General features: G+C 40.2%; 1 protein-coding gene and 1 long non-coding RNA gene across 3 annotated transcripts; one reads left to right on the forward strand and one right to left on the reverse strand.

The window, feature by feature from the left end:
- Positions 1-157: 157 nt before the first annotated feature.
- LOC120441469 lies at positions 158-6301 on the forward strand. The gene is made up of 3 exons (XR_005614129.1): positions 158-219; positions 5929-6098; positions 6209-6301. It is a non-coding gene; the product is annotated as an uncharacterized LOC120441469 (long non-coding RNA).
- Positions 1336-18950, reverse strand: LOC116310115 (speckle-type POZ protein). Of its 2 annotated transcripts, XM_031726860.2 has the most exons (11): positions 18703-18950; positions 17780-17824; positions 9505-9705; positions 9292-9413; positions 8625-8776; positions 8360-8487; positions 8097-8274; positions 7951-8006; positions 6368-6490; positions 5001-5143; positions 1336-3076 (listed from the first exon to the last, which is right to left on the reverse strand). In XM_031726860.2, exons 3-11 carry the CDS (start codon positions 9580-9582, stop codon positions 2932-2934), a joined length of 1125 nt encoding a protein of 374 aa, XP_031582720.1. In that variant the 5' UTR covers positions 9583-9705; positions 17780-17824; positions 18703-18950; the 3' UTR covers positions 1336-2931. The 2 variants fall into 2 exon arrangements, with proteins under 2 accessions (XP_031582720.1, XP_031582719.1); XM_031726859.2 differs by lacking the exon at positions 17780-17824.
- Between the last annotated feature and the right edge of the window lie 2038 nt (positions 18951-20988).

Below are 20988 nucleotides of genomic sequence, written 5' to 3' on the forward strand. Positions count from 1 at the left end.
CCAGTCCACGAGGGCCGGTGTCCCTGCAGGTTTTAGATCTCACCCTGAGTCAACACACCTGAATCACATGATTAGTTCATTACCAGGCCTCTGGAGAACTTCAAGATATGTTGAGAAGGTAATTTATCCATTTAAATCAGCTGTGATGGATCAAGGACACATCTAAAACCTGCAGGACACCGGCCCTCGTGGACTGGGATTGGGGACCCCTGGTTTAAGGTATTTCATGTTGGTTTCTCATTTCAGGCCTAGAGACTATCATCATAGTAACAAAGACAGTACCCCCGCCCCCCCTTCAGTTTTTTGAGATTTTCAGGAATTTGCTTATACACAGCTCTCTTAAGGTCCTGCAACAGCATGCATTAAGTCATTCTGCCGTAGATTTGTTGCTGGGCTCAATATTATTGTGTTTGGCTTCAAGTAGATGGTTTACTCAGACTGCAAGGTCCTTAAATTTTGTGGCTGCAAAAAAGGCCCAAAGCATCACCCATCAACCACTGTGCTTGACAGTTTTTTGAGGTGTTTGTGCTTATATGCTGTTTATTTTCACCAAACGTGGCGCTGTGCATTATGGCCAATCAACTCCACTGTGGTCGTGTTCAAAAGACTTTTTGCCAAAGTCTCGTGGTTTGGTTAGATGAGACCTGGCTGTGCTGCCATGTTCTTTTTTAGAGAGAACATGGCAGCAAATTCTTTAAAACAAGCCACACTTTCTAATTGTACTATCATGAAATTTGGGTGACACCTAACTCTTGGGTTCCTTTTTTTAATTTTTATTTTTCCTTTCCAGTTTCTCGGTGTTGCACGGTCTACGTTCAATACATTTGCCAAATTGCCAGCACCTGGTTGCTTCTTACCCTGCAAATTCTAGGTATACTTAGTTTTTGATAAACAAATGACAGTGTAATGCGTCATGTGTTACGGTTCATCCAATCATAAGACCTATCGATCAGATTATTATTGTTACACAACATCTGTTATGTAAAACCTTAACACTTCTTTTTACCTTGACTGTACATATTTTTTACACCATTTATTGTTATGAACAATATCTGATTTATTGTTATTCTCCTATGCTGCTATGCAGTGAGTAATAATAGACTGCAACAACATCTGCCAGAATTTGGGTATTGGAGACAAAATTATATATGTCTGTCTATATTAATGAATAGCTAACGATCTAAGACATTTAGGATAAAGTCTGTGTTCACTTCAAAATATTTTTCTGTGGCAAAACTCCATAAATTCTCTTTTCTTTGGAGATTTATGTGCTTTTATGCAAACGTTTGACTACAACATACATAACTCAGAGAAATACCCAGACAAAGCTTGCACTGCATTCAATACAAAATAGTTGTGGTTTATTCTTTTGGGAACAAAAAATGGCAACAACTAAGTGTCACTTCTCATATTCAGCGATATCTACAGGAAAGAAACAACAATGGTTCCTTCTATCAATTACCATTTTTCACCAGGTTAAAATGATAACTTCAAAAATGTATTTCATATGGTTTTACCTTGGTGTGCATGTGTTTCACATTATGTCTATTCTGAACATTAAAACGTGTTCATTTCAATTTCATTTCCCTTCAGTCTTCATGCCTGCAAAGAATTTCTCTGTTGAAAATGCTTTTGTTTAAACACAGCTTCAAAAGCACTGGTGTCTGTACAAATTCCTATGGAAAAAAAATAGAAATAACATTTTTGAGGGGAAAAAAAAAAAAAATACCTCTCATAAAATAACATCGACACGCCTTATCGGAATCTAATGTAACCATTTCTTAACCTCCCTTTGTTGTCTCCTAGTAGGTTTGTCTGTCTACACCTTGGAAATCATTTTCTCTCAAGGGCTACAAAGAGATCCAGACACAAAACAAATTTCCCCAAGAATGACATCCAGTTGTGCGTTGCTATTTTCTGTATCCTTTTTAAACTGGTTTTCTCCTCTAATTTAAAACAAAAAAAAAAAAAAAAATGAAAACGGATGCAGATGAAGCCTGAAGAGTTCTACATGGGAGTTCATGTATTGGTTTTTTTGTCACTTGCTGATAAATCTTCTTAAAGGGTACTTGTTCTTGGTGGTCCAGCTGGGTCTCTAGTCCAAGAAGCTTGCGTCAATGTGTGCTTGCCTACAGTATTTCTACTTTACTGCTGGTAAGGGTTGACAAGGGGGTGACCTGTGAATTTAGTGCAATGTTTTCCCCACTTTCTTTGGGAAAATTTGATGATTTTTGTCCCATATCTGCTGTTGCTGCTTCTTTTTTGTTTTCTTGACTAGCCCTTGGTTGTCTTTCTTGGGGGTCTTCTAGTTTGAAAGGCCCATTTCATCTTTTTTAGTCCCTCACAGGCCCATGTGTCCTTTAGTTTTTGGGCTTCTCTCACGGCTCTACTCCAAACACTAAGAACAGAGCAAAAAAAGAAGCCATGTGATAAAATAGACACTTAAAAGACCTTATCTGCTATAGTCCTTCAAGCCTCCAAGTTTCCAAAACGGTTGGCTCTTGTTGGGTTCATGTGTCCAGTTCTTCCTCCTGAACAGATTCCAAAGTAGGAACTACCAAGGATTTCGGATTTATTCACGGAAAAGAGACCTCACTAAACCAGAGCCGAGGAGAAAGGAGAGGGTGCTGTGGGGTTTTTTTCCTTTGTAAACAACAAAACATCGACTTAACAATCCCACTTATCCCTCTCGTCCATCTCTTCCTCCTCCTTCCCTCCATCTTTAGAAGAGACTAAATACAGCAGGTTCTGGATGGGGCAGAAGGGGGAGATTTGGGGAGAGGCTGTAGGTAGTGTAGTAGGTAACAGCGAGGGGGAAAGGTTGTCCCTGTGTGTTTGAGGGTTGGGGGGATCTGTGTGTTTTTGTGAGTGCATGTATGTGTGAAGGTGTGCGTTTGTATGAGTGTGTGTGGACGCCTTCCTGTGGGACTGTTAGGACTGTTTGAGGCGTTTGCGTGGGGGTCCGAGGAAAGGGCACTGAGCAGAAGCCAGGGAGCGATACGCTTCAGCCACCAGGTGCGGATGAGACGCCACCATGGACTTCCAGCCTGCTGTCTCCATCACCTCCGCAGCATGGCTGGAGGATGAGATGAGAAAGGACGAAAAAGAAAAAGATTACAAATCAAGTTTTCCTTAAGTAAACACATGCAAAACAAATTTACAGACAGGCAATCTGGAAATCCTAAATAATGGAAGATGTTTGGATCCAATTTTCCTGTGAATAGCACAGACTGTGTGAAACCATTACATGGGTGTTATAGTTCTGCTAAGGTCCGCTTGAGTCTGATTGACAGAAATTTCCCTGTCAGACGGTGAGCGTGTGGCTTTGCCAATTTTTAGTGATCCTGCAAACTTTGTGGAAACTTTACACAACAATGCTCCAATTACCTCAATTACTGTGCCTTCAGACTTCAAAAAAGATAACAGAAATGACTGCTGGGCTGTGGTAACTCCAGCTGCCGGTTTACAATAGTGCTCAAAAGATACAAAATCTCTACTTCCAGTTAAAAGTTTATCCTTAAAGTAGGAGCCAGAATCAGGAGTTCAACTAAAGCTTAAGGGAGAGTTGGAAGCTTAAACCGGTGTAATCTCACCTCATGACTGAGATTATAGTGACAATTTATTTATTTTTTTTAATATACTTTTTATTCATTATTACCTGAAACTAGTAAGAGCATAAAGTCACAGATCAAGCGAAGCGATGGGCATTTTCCCAACAGACTTTTAGACTTTCAGTTTAAGGGACACAGCATGGGCTTCATTTTTCACACCAGGGAGCTACGTCCATGGATTACACTTGAGGTCAGAAGTTTACACCATTATGTTACATCAAGGTGTAAACATAAAAGTAATTTTATGATTTTAATCATTTCGTTCTCATCTTTTATGCCTAAAAAACAAGAGCTGGGCGCACAAATTTTAATTTGGGATTTTTCTAATCCACACAGGGTGAAAACTACACATACAGGCTCAAATAGATACATACCCACTAATATTTGGTTAAATGTCCCTTACCAAGTTGTACCTTTTGGTAAACATCAACAAACTTCTGGCATAATTTAGGCTGAATCTTCTTGGCAGAGTTTATTTTAATTGGTTGGTTTCATGGCATAAACCCAGCTCTTAAGCTTAGTTCACAAATTTTCAATAGGGTTGAGGTTGGAGCTTTGGGAACACCATTACATAGGCTTGTGAAAACTTCTGACCACAACTGTACATACACACTATAGCCCTGACTGGCACAGAGCTAGCAGTTTGCCTCCATACACTTCATTCTGTTGTCTCCTATTCAAAAGCAGACTCAGTTTTTCTTTTGTACCACAAACTGAAACGCTTTCATTCTCCCATTTTGCCTGATAAATAAGAATTAAATGGACACATAGTAGCAGTTAACTGGAATCACATGCTAATGCAATTCCTCAATCATACAACATCCTCTCTTCCTTTGTGCTTCTATGGATTTAAAGCGAGTTAGAATCCTTCTGATGGAAATATGTTGTGGGGACAAAGAAGTCCATGTTGAAAAGATAATTACATTATGTTTTTTTAAATCATGTTTTGTCGAGCCACATCACCCGGCCCTACATTAACAAAAAAAGAAAAATAATAGTAATATCTGAGCCCACCATCAGCACAGACGTGTGTTAATATCACACTTTCAGTCAACAGAGGAGGTGACAACAGATCTAGTGAGGAGTCAGGTTGCCCCGATCCCTCTGAAAGCCATGGCAGGGTTTAATAATATCAGGCAGACCACTCCATGGGGGCATATGTGAAATTAAAATCACTGACTGGCACAGATCCATCAAGAGATGAGGCGAGGGGGACGGAGCGAGTTCAGGTACTACCTGTAATGATGCCAAGATAAAGAAGAACGACAAGAACCAAACTGACATGACAGAGACAGGACGTACAGTGGATGTGGAGGACCTGCGAGTGCGTGAACAAGGTGTTGGAAACCCTATTGCATGTGACGATGAGCTCTTTTTTCTTCAACTTACTAGTTAATGAAGTCGACAGCCTGCGTTTTGAGCTGGTCGGCACTGTGCAGGTCAGCGAGGATCAGGATCTCAGCAGCGTTTTCCACAGACAGGCTAGTGCACAGCGCGTCCTCACACATGACCTTAAGTCTCTCCAGAGCATACTGTAAGAGAGTGGATACAAGAAGATTGGCATTTTCCTCTTCTCCATCAGTATCTATGTGGTCTCTGCTGTCACAGTTGACCATTTCAGTGTTCAAATACAAAGCTTCATTTAGTCTTGTTGTCAGTGGGGTCTGATCTCTAAAATATATTATGTTTTAAAGAGATAAATAGGAGAGTAGGATATAAACATTTCAGTGCTCGACCTCTGAGGGAAACTGTCTCAAAGCCAGCTCCACATTTGGTGTCATGGAGGAGTGAGATCAGCGTTAAATCATCCAACTGTTCCTTGAAATCCCAAAGTCTTACTGGGAAAAGGTTTACTGGGTACACTTGTATCATGCCATGCATTAATGCAACTCATTATCTTTACCTCAAGGGATTTCTGAAAGCTCGCTCTGCAAAATATACTTAGGACTAATTACAGTCTACAAGCTCTGTAGCTGTATATGGTTTTGTCTGCACTAGATTATCAAGAGGAGAAAGGAGGGAAAAACATGACGTTAGATGAAACACTTCATGTGTAGCTCTTCATTATTCTCCTCCATAGAAAACTGAATAAAAAAAATAAAAAAATGCACTGAGCCCTCAGAAACAGTGCTGAGCTGTGTGGTAGCATCCAAACCTCATTACAGTAACTTCTGCACTGGTCATGTGACGCACACTGTGTAAAAAAGCCCTTTTGTTTTATAGCCACAGTCACTGCAGAAGCAGGTGGGGTGAATCGTTGAATGCAGTTTTTCTGAGGGTCACAACCCCCCCGAATGATTTTTTTTTGTCTTAACAGAATTCGATCCAAGCCCTCTGTGGGCTCGACTGAAAAGGTCTCTCATACATGTGCTCCGTGGGCTCAAATTCCTCCATTGTCCACTAATTGCACTGGTTGACAGTTCAATCCCCACATGGCAAGGTGCCCTTGGGAAAGACACTGAACACCAGGTTACTCCCCAATAGAAGGTAAACCTGATTTATTCCAAGCCTTAAAAAACCCAGAAAATGACTCTTTGTGTTTGAGTTTTATCAATTCAGTGATTTGTAATTGTAATTTATCCCATTCATGTTCACAGAAAGCCAACAGCAACACTAGTCGCACACCAGCTCTGAGGCACCAGGACGTTGAGGCCACAAACTGTAGAAATCCTGAGTATGTGGCCATGTTACAAACAGGCAACAGGCTTTCCCACATCCACAAAGTGTCGGGTAGCAGCTTCCCACTCTTATATTACCTTATCAGCTGCTGCAAGCAAGTCATCGGCCATTTTGTCCAGGTTTGGAGCCTTGTCTGTGTAAATGAAGCACATCATCTCTTTGAAAACCTCAGGCTCCACATCGTTGATCTCCACACGATTCTGACAAGACACAAGACATGGAGACTGAATGAAGCATCAGTGACATCAGCTTTAACTGCACTTCAACAGCACATTTGTGTCACACCAGAAAAATTTAAATCCAACCTGATTTTATTTATAAAGCACTTTTTAAAAACCAAGAGTTACACAAAGTGCTGTACAAAAGAATGAAAATGCCACAGAACAATAATACAAACAATAATAAAAACAATAATAAACGGAGGGTAAGAACATGCTTTCTCATTTTTTATTCCTCAAATTAAAAGCCAAGGAATAAAAATGAGTTTGAAGATGAGTTTTTAAAAACAGGCAAAGATGTACAGGGAAATAATTCCATAATTTGGGGACGACAGCTGATAAAGCTTGACCCCTGGTTTTCAGACAGGTTTCTGGACTTTCAGCTGGTCCTCAGCGACCTCGAGGAACATATAGTATAGCAGGTCATGTGTAAAAATATATACAGTGGTGCTGAGCCATTAAGAGCTTTTAAAAAGAAATATTAAAATCTTAAAATTAATCTTAAAAATGAACACAGAGCGAGTGGAGGGAGACCAGGACAGGGAAAACGAGCCCATGGTATTTCAAGGGAAGTGTTGCTAAGGCCAACTTTATGGCCATTAAAGTTCTCCAGACACATTGTGTGAAAGGTTGCTCAAAATCTTTTAAAAATAAAGCAGATTTGATCTTATATAAAAGCCTCAAGTGGTAAAAAAAAATTTAACGGCATAATTTATTTGCTTAGTTACTTTAAACACAGTCACAGTCCACTGTGCATCTAACATGTAGCTGCTCAAAGGGGCTCAGGTCCAGGAGAAGATCAGCACACTGGGTCAGAAACAATGACCTCATTCTTACTAAAAATTATTTATACTGCTGAAATCAGTAACAGTAATTAAGCAACTTTACACGAGCAAAAGAACATTTTATTTATTTATTTGGAGTGCGACTGCATATTCATCGAGTAAGTGTGAGACTGTCTTCTGTGTCAGCCTAATGTGATCAAGATAGCCATTATTTATACCTACATTTGCAGTCACATAATAATACCCATAAATATTTATGGTTAAAATACTGAAAGAGTTCAGTTTGGCTGAATTCAGTATTATCTGTAATTTAATAAATTCATAAAGGGCATTTTATGCCAACCACTCCTGCAATTTCATTTCTTACAGTCACGTGTGCAAAAATGGAGAGAAAAAAAAAGCAATTCTGTGCGTCTGCAGCTTTGTCAGTGAAGGATGAATCCTGACCCCCAAGATCGGCAGGACAATTGCATTTCAGCTGTGCTATCATTCAGTTTCACCAAACGGCTCTGTGCTGCAGCCATTTGACAGCACGCAATCCTTCACTCGTTTTAACCTCGCATCACGGCAGTGAAAATCTGAGCAGTCGGGCCACTGAGGAACAAAACAAATTTATTTCAGAGGATTTTAAAAAAAACTTCGGGACCTTGGGTTTACCTTTTTGCTCTCTTCCATCTCGTGCTCAAACATGGCGCTGAATACTGGGGAACGTGCTAGGAAACAGGAAGAGAACAACTTGCAGTCACTAATTAGTAAAATTTGAATAAATTTCAATCTTATAAACATGAAGAAGAAGTTTGTACCTGCTAGGATGGCTTTATGTGCTTGAAACTCCTGGCCAGCCACACACAGGGAGCAGTCTGTGAAACGCGAGTTCTCCCACAGGCCGCCTAGCTCGTCTGCTAGCCGGCAGTCGGGTACCTTCACCATGTTCATGGTGTTCTGACCAGAAATGTTGACCGAGTCCTGCACCACACTCACCTGAGGGGGAGAAATGTAATGAAATGCAATGCTCCAAAAATGCAAGGTCAGAGAGAAAAGGCAACATCAAAATATAGCAACATACCTCACAGAAGAGCGTGAGCTTGTCGTCGGGTAGAAGGCCATTGGCCTCATCTAGGAGGAAATCTCTCCGGATGAACTTTTTAAAACCCCAATCCTTCCCCTGGACAAAACGATACGCCCTCTGGCTTTCTGCAGACAGAGACGACAAAGAGAAGAAACGATGAGGAAAGTCTAAGAAGAAACTATTTTACAAAAGCTTGACGCAGAAATATTAACTCCAACAAAAACTGAAAATGTGCCTCCTTCACTAAATATTCTGTACTCACCCATGGCTTTGGTCTCCTCTCCCTTGGCGTTGAGGATAGAGAACTTGAACTTGGCACGCACCTCGGCCTTTGGACAGCTGACCAGCAGCAGGTAGAGGGACAGGTAATCTTTGCTCTCCTCATCCAGGCCCTTGGGATTCACCCGCAAACACCTGATGGGGACAGAAGATTCAATAAGAAGGTCGATGTAAAAATGTATTAACCCATTATTAGTGTATGTCATTCCTAACTAGACTATTATGCTGTACAAGGAAAGTGCAGAAGTTGAACACCAGGAAAGCTTAATGATTTATTTGTTTTGGTGTGTAAGGCTCTTTCATTGAAGTTGTACTGGAGGTCATTCATTAAGGCTAAATCAGGCTAAACCTGTGTTATAAATCTAACATGTTACATTTGTACAGATTTTGAGGGATTTTGAAAAGAAAACTGATTAAACTAGGATGCTATATAAGAAAATGTTATCCACGCTTTTTTGGTTTTCCATGAGAATCCACAGCGAGAGATTTCTGGGGTATGGCTCTAACTGAAATGATATTTGAGCAGTTTGCTTGACTGTTTGTAAACAGCTTAAAAGGACTTCCATCAGACAGATTATCACATCTGCGTGTGTCAGTCTGAGCGGGATTATCCAAATGTTTGCAACAAAGCAGCCCTCATTCTGACGCACCATTTCAGCTTGTCATTGGCCCCAGAAGAGAAGGTGGAGCTCTTGATGACCTCCCCCATCTCCTCACGACAGAAGCTGAAGTTATTGATGGTCCACATGTAAGAGAACTTCACCACTTTGATCTGTTAAAAGGAAGAATACATTCAGAAAAGGCTTAGATTCATTAATCCGAGGTTCAATCAGACAGCGAGCCTGAAACAAGAGTCATTTCACCTGAGTGTAGCACCAGCTCTCGGCCACAGGCCCGCTGGACATTTCCGCAGGGGGAGGGGGACTCGGGACTCTTGACATTGCCAGCGTGACAGATGTTTGGGGCAAGAGGGTGAGGAAGAGGAATCTGTCACTTCCACTCGTCAGTGTTCAGCCCAGACTTCCATCTGCATCGGTGCGCGTCACATGGAAGCTGTTTGCCCCCTACAGACAGAATGTGATGAATTAGTCTGAATCATATCAATGTTTAAGTTTCACTCGCACACTGTACAGAAAAACATTTTAAATTAGAAGTACTGTGATGTCTCCATCAGCCACTCAAGCTGCAGTTTATATCCAGACTGTAAAGACTAGTGCATGAATTCATGAGTTGTGGATAAAGATGGGAGGTTGCAGGGACCTTGAATTTCTGATCAATCCATCCTTGAGTTTAAGTAAAAGTTTGCAAGTGAGAAAAAAGGTGACCTCGACCTTAGCCTGAACATTTCAGCCAAATTTGAAGTTATCCCCTGGAACAGTTTGAGCCATACAGTGTTCACAGAGACAGGACACTGGCGCTGGATCTTTCATTAATCTAGGTGAGACCAAATATCATTTCATTCGTGTGGCCCCTGCTGCACAATACTGGGGTTTGTTGGCTTGGAGTTAGATGAATTGTCCCTGACCCACTGGAGGACAGCAGGAGATCGATGGCACCATGCCTGTTCTAAGATCAATAACTGCTGCAGCTGCAATTAAGTCTCAAAAATGAACTGTAAATAAACAAGCCGTCTCCTAGGACTGTGCTAGGAGTTTGGACCCACCGGCCACGCTCCCTAATTAACTTAAAGTCACACAGAAACGCCATGCAGATCAGATGTGTACACACACGCGCACACAGAACAGACTTTATTCCTTACACACAAATAAGCCACAACATTAAAACAACTGATAAGTGTTTATATTGATTATCTTGTTATAATCCAAGATTCTCCTGAGAAGCCTTTGTGTCCTGACATTCACACACTCCCAAAGCTGCCCGGGAACAGCTTGAGGAAGTTTGGAAGACAACAAAGAGTCCAAAGCTTAACTCCAAACTCCCCATTTCTCCTAGTAAAAAGGTGGTGTCAACCATAAGGCCCAGGGGCCAGAACCAGCCCGACTGGACAGCTTTGGAAAATGTGACTTTTAACTGTATTTTCATTAACTGAACTGCTTTTTCTGCTGATAGAAATCTCTCCCATGAGCATTCCTGCTACACTAAAGTAATTAAGTAATAGGCAAACAGTTAAACACTGAAAAATGCCCCTTTTTTCACAGTCTACTCTAACATTTCTAGAAGTTTTTAGGTTTGTATTTTTTGTTTGGTTTGTTTTACATTTCACTGTGCACAGTAAAAAAAAATTTAAAAAAAAATTAAATTTAATAAAATTTGTAACCAATAATGTTTTGTTTCATAATTACAGGACAGTCTGGGCAATCAGCTTCTAGAAATGTTTCTGTAATTTTACACATGCATTTCTTACAATTTCAGTTCCTTTCATTTATTACAGCAGCACAGGTTTTAGCATGCACAAAAACTGATACATAATGTGGAAATTGCGCTTTGTCCCCCTTGTCTAAAGATATCACAGGCACTAAATGTGTAGTTAAGATTCTTTATATTGACAGAAAGGGAAGTTTAATTGTTCTGGCCTACCTAAGATCAAAGTGGGCTGTATGTGGCCCCCCATGTAAAATGAGTGTGACATCCCTGCATAGAGCCGCTGCCAGACGAGTTGAAACAAGCACAGTTCAGTGAGGGCCTATCCCAAAACCCCAAGATCCACAGAGTCCACACACAGGATACAAATATAACTGACATCGCCTACAAATGTGGAATTCATAAACAGGCAATGTGGTTACTGTGACCTAACTCAATGACTACACTATAACAAGATATGTGTAGCCAAAGACTATTATAACTGACTGCTTCATGTCTCTATTGTAATCCAAACATCAATAAAAACCTACAAGTGAAATATCAATCCACAACTAAATAGAAAAAGAACAAGCACAATATTTTCCCTCTTTAAGGAAAGTTTAATACAACTGTCATGGTTGACCTCTTTTGTGGGTGAATTTTGCCCTTTTAAACATTTAAATATATACCTGTACCATTTTATTTTTTCAATTTAGGGGGAAATTAAGACACACTGGACTTTAAAAAGCTTAGAAATTTGATCTAACATTCTAGTTGTGTTCATGTTATATGGTATATAACACAAAAAAAACAGTTCCCTACCTCTAAAAACAGAATTGCATAATAGTTTCAGTTACAATACCTGGTGTGTGCTGGGGGTACACAGAAGTGACATGCCTAAAAAAAAAAAAAAGGCACACATGTACTCTTGCTCTGTTTGTACACTTTAGTAGCGGAAACCAAGTTCTATGCTGGTTTATTTAACACAACACCAATCTCTGTTAATCTGTTTCCATTCCTCCGTTTCTTATTTCTATTTCACAGTCCTTGAACCGTTCATCCGTCTCTACCGGTCTCTCACATGCACAATCTTTAATGTCTTTACATCTTCATCCATAAATTCAATTTGGGACCAAAACTTGGTGTAACAAATGGGAAGGTTGGGACCGCCAAGCTTTCTGATTCTGATAATTACACCGAATGCAGGTGAGATGTCAACAGTGAAACTTCTTCAAGGCTCAAGGAATTAAATACTGGATTCAGAACTAACCTCAGTATTTGATTTGCAGTGGACATTCATGTCTATCCATGTTTTCTTAGCAACCTTGGTTAAAATCAGCTGAGCCGATTACTACAGCAGCATACTTAAAGCTTCGTAATATGTAACTCCTCATTAACATAATTATCCAATCAGTCAATCACATAACAGCAACTCAATGTATTTAGGCATGCAGACAGTCAAGACAACTGGCTGAAATTCAAACTGAGCATCACAATGGGGAAAAAGGTCAATTAAGTGACCATGGTTGTTGGTGCCAGACTGGCGGGTCTGAGTATTTCAGAAACTGCTGATCTATTGGGAATTTCCCACACCACCATCTCTGGAGTTTACAGAGAATGGTCTGAAAGAAAAAATCCAGTGAGCGGCAGTTCTCTGAGTGAAAATGACTTGTTGATGTCACAGGTCAGAATGCCCAAACTGCTTCAATCTGACAGGAAGGCAACAGTAACTCAAATAACCACTTGTTACAACCAGTGTAAGCAGAAGAGCATCAAAGAATGCACACCACATTAAAACCCCAGAGAAGACTGGGGTCTTCATCCTGCCTTGTATCAAGAGTTCAGACTGACCGTGGTGTGATGATGTGGGGGATATTTTCTTCACACACCCAATGCTGACCCACAGCCTACCCGAGTGTTGTTGCTGTTCATGTCTAGCCCTTCATGACTGCAGCGTACCATCTCCTGATGGGTTCTTCCAGCAGGATAAACCACCATGTCACACAGCTGAAAACATTTCAAACTGGTTTCTTCAGCATGACAATGAATTCACTGTCGTCAAATGGCCTCTGCAGTCAACAGATTTCAATCCAATAGCATATCTCTGGAATGTGGTGCAACTTAAGATTCATATCATGGATGTGCAGCTAACAAATCTGCAGCAACTGTGTGATACTATCATGTTGCATCCCAGTCCTGGTTTAAATCCAGGTATTTAACCTTTATTTGTGTTACTAAAGTTATACACAGCTTCAATTACAATACTGAGTCTATCTATTACAAAACAATTAATATTAGAAGCAGAGTCCAGCAGCTAGACTTTGTAAAAAATCGAATTAATGAAGAAACAATGAAACCACCTCATATGTTTTTGACAGTGGCAATTGGCAAGATGGAGACAGAGAAGAAAGTATAGGGAAAGAAAATTAAACTTAAAGTGATAGAGGCGCCAAATGGAAAAAACAGGCAGCGAATGAAAGATGGAACACCGTCTGTGGAACTATTCACCAAGATAAATTGCCATGAAAACAGGTTGGATGGCGACAAAAGAAAATCAAACTGAGGTGTGAGAGAGCAATCAAATATAGATTTGTGGACTGAGGTGAAGATGCACACTGTATTGAAACTTCTGCACATTTCAAGAGCTGCAGCACCTCTTAATCAAGACACACAGATTTAGGGTAGTGCACTCATAGCGAAACAGCTGAACTCATCATCAGCCTAATTTTCTTTAAAAACAATTATTGCTCAACCCAAAAACTGACATTCCCCATTTCTTCAGTCTACAGCGAGTCTATAAAGCTATACGTGCATGTAATTAATTATTTTATTGGCCAACGTGGCAAAAGAGTTACTGCTAATTGAAACAGGACATTATCTGCTGCTGTTGCTTTGCATTAAAGCCACACACCAGGTGAAACAGGGAGTGCCTTTTACTGTCAGGAAGGCTATGGAAGCACACTATATGACAGTATTTACTGCAGGAATTGTTCATCCAACACACCTAACAGCTAAGACATTTTTATAGATTTGTCACTGACAAGTAATAGAAGGAGAACCAGCGGCAGTACACTGCAACCCTATTTCAAAAAGGTTTGTTAGTTTGTTGCTCAAAGCCACCATAACATTTTAAACATGTCAAAAACGTATGAGTTTGGTTTGATTTGTTCTTTTTTAATGTGAAATTCTGATTTAGGGTTTAAATTATTTACATCCACACGTGTGTGGGAACAGGGTGGTAAATGAGCTAAACTAACTTTACTAAATGATGGGTGCCAGAAAAGAGGAAAGGTAACCTCCCTGTGTCCCTGATATTGTTTGGAAAATTAAAATCAAAACACACTACATGAACTATAATTATAACTGACTCTTTGTCTAGTACACTGTCACGTGCAGCAGCTGGTTTGTTGTACTTGAGATGAAGCTGTTTTATTAGGACTTGGTGGCAGTCTTAAAAAGCTCTTGATACAAATTTGCATTAGTCTCTTCGGTCTTTGTCAAATATTTTTTGTGGCGTGTTCTCGTCTCTGAATGGAGGGCCTATGACCAGAGGGTGACACGTGCTGTGCAGATTGTAAAGTCCTTTGTGACAAATTTGTGATGTGTGATATTGCACCATATAAATGGAAATGATTCAGTAACTTTAAAATGTCATTCGCAGAGGTCAAAGGGTTTGTGATAAATTCATACATCTTAACTTACACCAGATAATCTAAACACTTATCACCAGTTAGGGGGAAGTACTAAAACTCCACTGAGCCTGTGCAATTAATGTTTGAAGAGAAATGCTACAACTACTAACCTGGCTAATGTATTCCCTAATGACCATGTTAACGTTTTTGACATATTTTTAAAAAGTACAGCAGAGCTTTTAGATATAAGGGCAGGGACAAAAACAACGCCTACTGGAGGAATGTAGTTTCCTTTAGCTTGCTGTAGCTTATCGTTCACATCTCTTTGGCTCAAGCATGCTGTTGTGCTTGACTGCAGCTTAGAGCCCACACATGGAGTTATCTTAACCATTTGCCTTCTGGTTGTTTAGTTATGGGTTCATAATTTCAAAGTGTTCATAAATTTCATGTAAACTGTCAGAAAGGTTCTATGTTATGACGATCCACCCATCTTTCTTAACTGTTTATCCAACTCAGGTAGCCTCTCTCAGCTGTTACTGGGCAAGAGGCAAGGTGCACCCTGGACAGAATTCAAGCCTATCACAGGGTCCACTCATAGAAAAAGACTACCAGTCACACTCACGTTTACACCTGGTTTTAGAATAAACTGAAAGACCTACATGTATGTCTTTGGACTGTGAAGGGAGGCCGTTGTACCTGGGTAAAACCCATACACGTAAAGTGGAACACCCAAAATCCACACAGACAGGCTACAGCTAGCAAGCAGGTTATAACCAGGAGCTCTCTTGTCGTGAGGAGATAGTGCTAACCACTCCACCACCATATTGTCCATTTATAATGGTAACATAAGGGGCATAAGCAAATTAAAAAGTATTATTAATCTGCTTAGGTCTTTTTTGAAAAAACAAAGGTAAGCAGAAAAAGAACAGTATTGTGTAAGACAAAGCAACTATATTGATATTGGCAATACACAGTCCAATCATTTCAGCAAAAGCTAGGGCAAGGCTCTTACAATAATAACACCTGGAATCAAAACACAGCAGATTGCAAAAGTACATTCAAAGCCTGAGAGGTGTTACAGGAAATAAAACTCCATTAACCTGTCAATTGTCAACCCTTTTCAATTTTCAACAACAAAAAAGGCCAAACTTCACAGAACTGCTGACGTCATCCAACGTGACAGCTTTGGCTACAAAAACCCACCAAGTAACTACACAAAAAAAAAAAAAAAAAATAGGAAAACAGAAATCTTGGGAAAGGGTGACACAGACTATAAAGTGGACCTGAGTTCAACACAAAACTGCACGATTACTTTGCGAACACAAAAACTGATCCTGGTAAATATTAGGAGGACAGCTGAGACTGCGGTAAATTTGCTCAGCTCAGCGGCACTTATAGACGGCACAATGAATGACTCTAGTCTGCAGAAGCCTGTCAGAAGAGGAACCAAAGCACAGTGCCAAAAATCACAAGTGGGGTGGGGGGCAAAAACTAAGACAAAAAGTATGTTGTCAAACTTGAAGCCAAAAGAACACCTTCAGGATATTTTAGAGACAAAGGAAGAGCAACGCAACGATTCAAGCAAAAACAAGCTCTCCGTATATCTGTGCAGCACTATGCAAATAAGGACTGAGTCCATCACCAAAAAATAAATGATCCTGCTGTATACTGGACATTTTTATTTGTAGGTGATAAAAATAATAAATAAAAACCTGTAGAGATGTGGAATACACACTGTGGCAGTTATAAACGCAATGCGTTTCCTGACATTTTACTCACCTGACTTTAAAAAAAAAAAAAAAAAAAAAAAAGGAGAAATCAATCTCTGCTCTAAATTAAAGACTGGAGGTATGGAGGCATTTCAGACAGCAATTTCCAACGGGGGATGAAAAAAAAAATTGCAAGCCTTGTTGAAGTGTCAGTGAACACAATGTCTGTTTCCAAAGCTTTGGTCTTTGAGGACTGCAGTAAGCCACAGAAAAACCTTAAAACTATAATTGGTACAGGGACCGGGGATCGATTGCAGAGCGCGTGTTCGGCCTCTGTGGGAGCAATTTCATATTCTGCCCTCGGTCACGGTGCTCCTCCTTTCCTAAAAACTCAATCTCGGAGAGGTATGAACTATTGATTTTGCTACAGCGATCAGCTTGCCTCGTTCTCATCTTCAACTATGCGCAGACCCGCAATTACACTGAAGGGGATTTGACAGGGCGAAAAAGCATTAGCAGCCGGGCTTCGGCTCCTGTCTGTACTTCCCGAGCAAAACCCCGCTCACTTCACCACGTACGTGAGGTTAAAGGCAGGACAGGCCTCAATGCATAGCTAATATCGCCGGTCACCTGGTTCATATTGTTACCAACAGATACACTTGCTGTCTTGACCTCCAAAACACACATGGGAGTATCAGAGTAGTATTACTGTTTTCAATTTGCTTAATTTTTGTATCAAACATTGGTTTTTAGTTTTGGGGGGTTTTTGAAGCTCCAGAACTAAATGATCCTTTGGAAACATTTATCTATCCACCACAGAGATCGTACTCAACTGAAATGAAAGAAGGTGACATACACCTGCATTTAGGGTCAGTGTGCTCATTATAATACATAATCCGCTATATCTTAATGAGCTAATAAACCCAGAGTGCATCCCTTTAGCACAAATCCTGCAAGACATGTCAACCATGTCTATTATGTAAGAAGGGGAAATTAAGTAGCACAGATGCCATTCATTAACACAAAACAGTCAGTGGTCTGACTGAGTGGTCTGACAGCTGCAGCAGTCACTCTGCAACGTCTATGCATTTTTAACAAAATAGCAATGAAAGCTCACAGGCAGTGGATTTTTCTTAGTGGGTCATCCCACTAAAGGTGAACTCAGCTCAACTGAGTTAAGTATATAAGGGGGGGGGGGAGATGAGCTCAGGGAAAAAACAGATTAAAGGCCACTTCAAGTCTGCTGCACAGCAGGTTTTTGATTTGGCAAGAGAAATGCATTGCTGGAATAAGTGCAACTGCTGCAAGACAGCCCTGCACTGCAAGTAATACTCAACATCACCAAAAAAATACAGCTACAAGTCTATCTTCTGATAAATTATTTGATTGGTGGGGGGAAAGGCTTTTTAAAAACAATGTTTCTCAAGATTAAAGACCATAGAGCTACCTAACAAAGCCACAGTTTAATAAAGCAAAAAAAAAAAAACTCAATTTACCTGCCAGAAATACATGTAAGCTGCATCAGAGATGTAGATGTCCTCCTTTAGATTTGAGATAAGCACATAAAAAAAATGACTGGTTTAAGACTTTGTTTGTTTACACTGACCTGATTCACTCATTACTCTGTGCCTAAACCGAGAAGGCAATCAGTTTCACAATGAACTTTGACTCACAATTTCCACCCAAACAATAATCCCTGACAGCTGGTCACCTCACCACTTTGTGAGCAGCATGGTTTATACACTTTATAGGAATACAAGTCATAACCGCATGAGCACTTCCACGGATAAACCTCCCGAGTTAAAACAGCCTGCAGTGAATGAGCAGTGAGTGAATGACTCCAATAAAAAAGTATGATGGAGGCCCAGCATATAAACCCTCTTGTTCCTGACATCAATTGTGAATTGCAAATCTAATTTAATGCAACACCACAAAGTTTAAACGTGGTATTTTTCTGAGTATTTCTGTGAAGTTGAAGAGCCTGTACTTTAATTTTTAGCAGTTCATGTCGGGAAGTTAAACTCACTTAATGTAGGCGGTGACAGTAGCAGGTAGTTAACCTGCTAACAATGTACAATAATCGACACTGGTATCTCATTTTGAAATGGCACCCCATTTTAAATACGAGTGCAGACCATTGTGGTCATAAAAAAGAAACGTGACAGTCTCTGGCATAGTTATTAATACATAAATCCTGCCGGTAATCCAGACAATGCACCAATAGCACCACAGCTAAGTGGGGCGAGCTACTTGGCTAGTTAGCCCTTTGCCTGTAGCAGCTAACCTAAGCCAAACAAAAAGGTCGGGGAAATAACTGCGCAAACTGCAACTAAAAATGCTACACGACTACCTTTGTCGTGTTTCTTTAAGTCCTTAATCCCTGTCTCACAGCTTTCTTATTATTTTCCGCTAGACTCACCTTAATGTTGGATTTAATTACAACGCTAGTTGGCCGGAGTCTTGTGTTGTTGTTAGCTAGCTGGCTGTTGAACTGGACCGCTATAGCTGTGTGTCACAAATAGCACACCCTGCTGTCTGGGAGTAATTTCACAAACCACTGCTATATATCCATCTATAAATGTGGTCTGAAGTTCATAAACACTTATCATCATGTCATGGTGATTTTGAGCTTTGCATTATTTGTTTGAACTATTCTTTCTATGGTGTAATGATTGTACAACAACAAAAGCATTCCATGTTTCCATGTTTAATTCCATTTTCAAATTCAAATTTTATTTGAATTAACACACACAACCATACACAGTACAACATGTTGTGCAATGCCCGACCATTAAATGACAGTAACAACTGACAGTAAGATTTACAGATTTACAGATTACTACAAAATGTACAGATTTTAACTTAGAAATTTACAGTAAAAATGTGCAAATAACAGTTTATGAAATAAATTATGAATAAAAAAGAAAGAAGAAATTATTAATTATAAGAAGTGTGCAAAAAACCAGAGTGCGTGTGGTGATGTGATGTGTGTGGCAGAGTCCAGTCCTACACGTGGTTCAGGGCCTGAATAGCCTGGGGGAAGAAGCTCCTCCTCATTCTCTCTGTTTTGGCCTTAAGGGAGCGGAAGCGCTTCCCAGACCTCAACAGTGAGAAGAGTCCATTGTTGTGGTGGGAGAGGTCCATCATAATCTTCCTGGCTTTAGTCTTTCACCGCTTGGTGTGAATGGACAGCAGGTCAGGAAGTTCTGATCGAATGATGCGTTCGGCCGAGCGCACCACTCTTTGCAGATCTTGTCTGTCCTGCTTGGTGCTGTTCCCAAACCAGGTGCAGATGTTTCCCATCAGGAAGCTCTCGATGGTGCAGGAGTAGAAGTTCTTAAGCACTCTCAGTGGCAGACGGAAGTCTCTAAGTCTTTTGAGTTTTCTCTAATTGACACATGGTCAACATTGTACATACAGGCTCAAATATAAACATACACTCACTTAAATCTTTTATGTGTTGCTTAAGGTTTTACAGAGTCCAACACTCAGAGCAATAGGAAAGTCCAAGTAGCTCACTGAAGATTTAAGAATATGAATTGTAGATTTACACAAGCTAGCAAGGTATTTTGAAGCCATTTCTAAACAACGGCACGATCCAAGATAATCAGTTCAAACTCTATTTAAGTACAACTTATTTTGATGTATCACTTTGCCAAGGTCTAGAAGAAGAGCCTTGGATACGAGAGGAAATTGTTTAGGATGTTCAGGAACAACCCAGGAACCATGGCTCTGGTCAAAAATGCACATCTATTCCAAATCTAACACCTTCAAGCTCAATTTAGAAATAGATTTGCTATATGGATCAGCCAAATCCATTCTAGGGAAAAGTATTATGGTCAAATGAGAAAAAGATGAGCTATTTGGCCACAACAACAGAGGGATGTTTCGAAAAGTAAAGGTTAGGTTTTCAAACCTAAGAACACTGCGCCAGCTGTCAAGCATGGTGGTGGTAGCATCATGCTCTGGGACTGCTGCCAGTGCTGCTGGTACATTGCACACCTTAAATCAACAGTTAGATGTTTGAAACATAGACACAACTGAGTGTTTCAATAGGGCAATGATCCCAAACACATATTACATTGGTTTTGGAATCGATAAAGCAGGCTAACATTAAGCTTCTAGAATGGCTGTCCCAAAACTCCAATGTCAACCCTATTCAGAATTTAAACAATTCTGCCAAAAGGAGTGGTTAAATATCAAGCTAGAAGTATGGCACAGACATCTGTGACTCAGGCATCTCAACCATAACCAAAGGGTTATGGTCAAGACACAACTTGCTAAGGGGGCATTTAACCAAATATTAGTGGGGGAGTATGTATATTTCCAATGGTCAGCAATGTGTTGCTAGAAAGACAGATAACCATGGGAAATTTTGAATCACCAGTTAAGATAACTCCACTAACTGCATGTCTTTGGACTGTGGGAGGAAGCAAGAACATGCAGACTCCACACAGAAAACCCCCTGACCAGATGATGGATTCAAACCCAGGACCTTCTTGCTGTGAAGCAACAGTGCTAAACCCCACACAACCATGCTGCCCACTTGTGTCCACTTAAAGTCTTTAAACTCATATGCTTTACAATCATTCCACCCTGGAAAAACAACAGTTTAAAAAAACCCATTAAAAGCCCCAAATCACCATGACATTCACATGTATATAAATGTATGTAACGTATGTATCCAAACAAACATAATTGAGCC

The sequence above is a fragment of the Oreochromis aureus genome, linkage group 8 (assembly GCF_013358895.1).
Source record: "Oreochromis aureus strain Israel breed Guangdong linkage group 8, ZZ_aureus, whole genome shotgun sequence".
NCBI classification, from domain to species: Eukaryota; Metazoa; Chordata; class Actinopteri; order Cichliformes; family Cichlidae; genus Oreochromis; species Oreochromis aureus.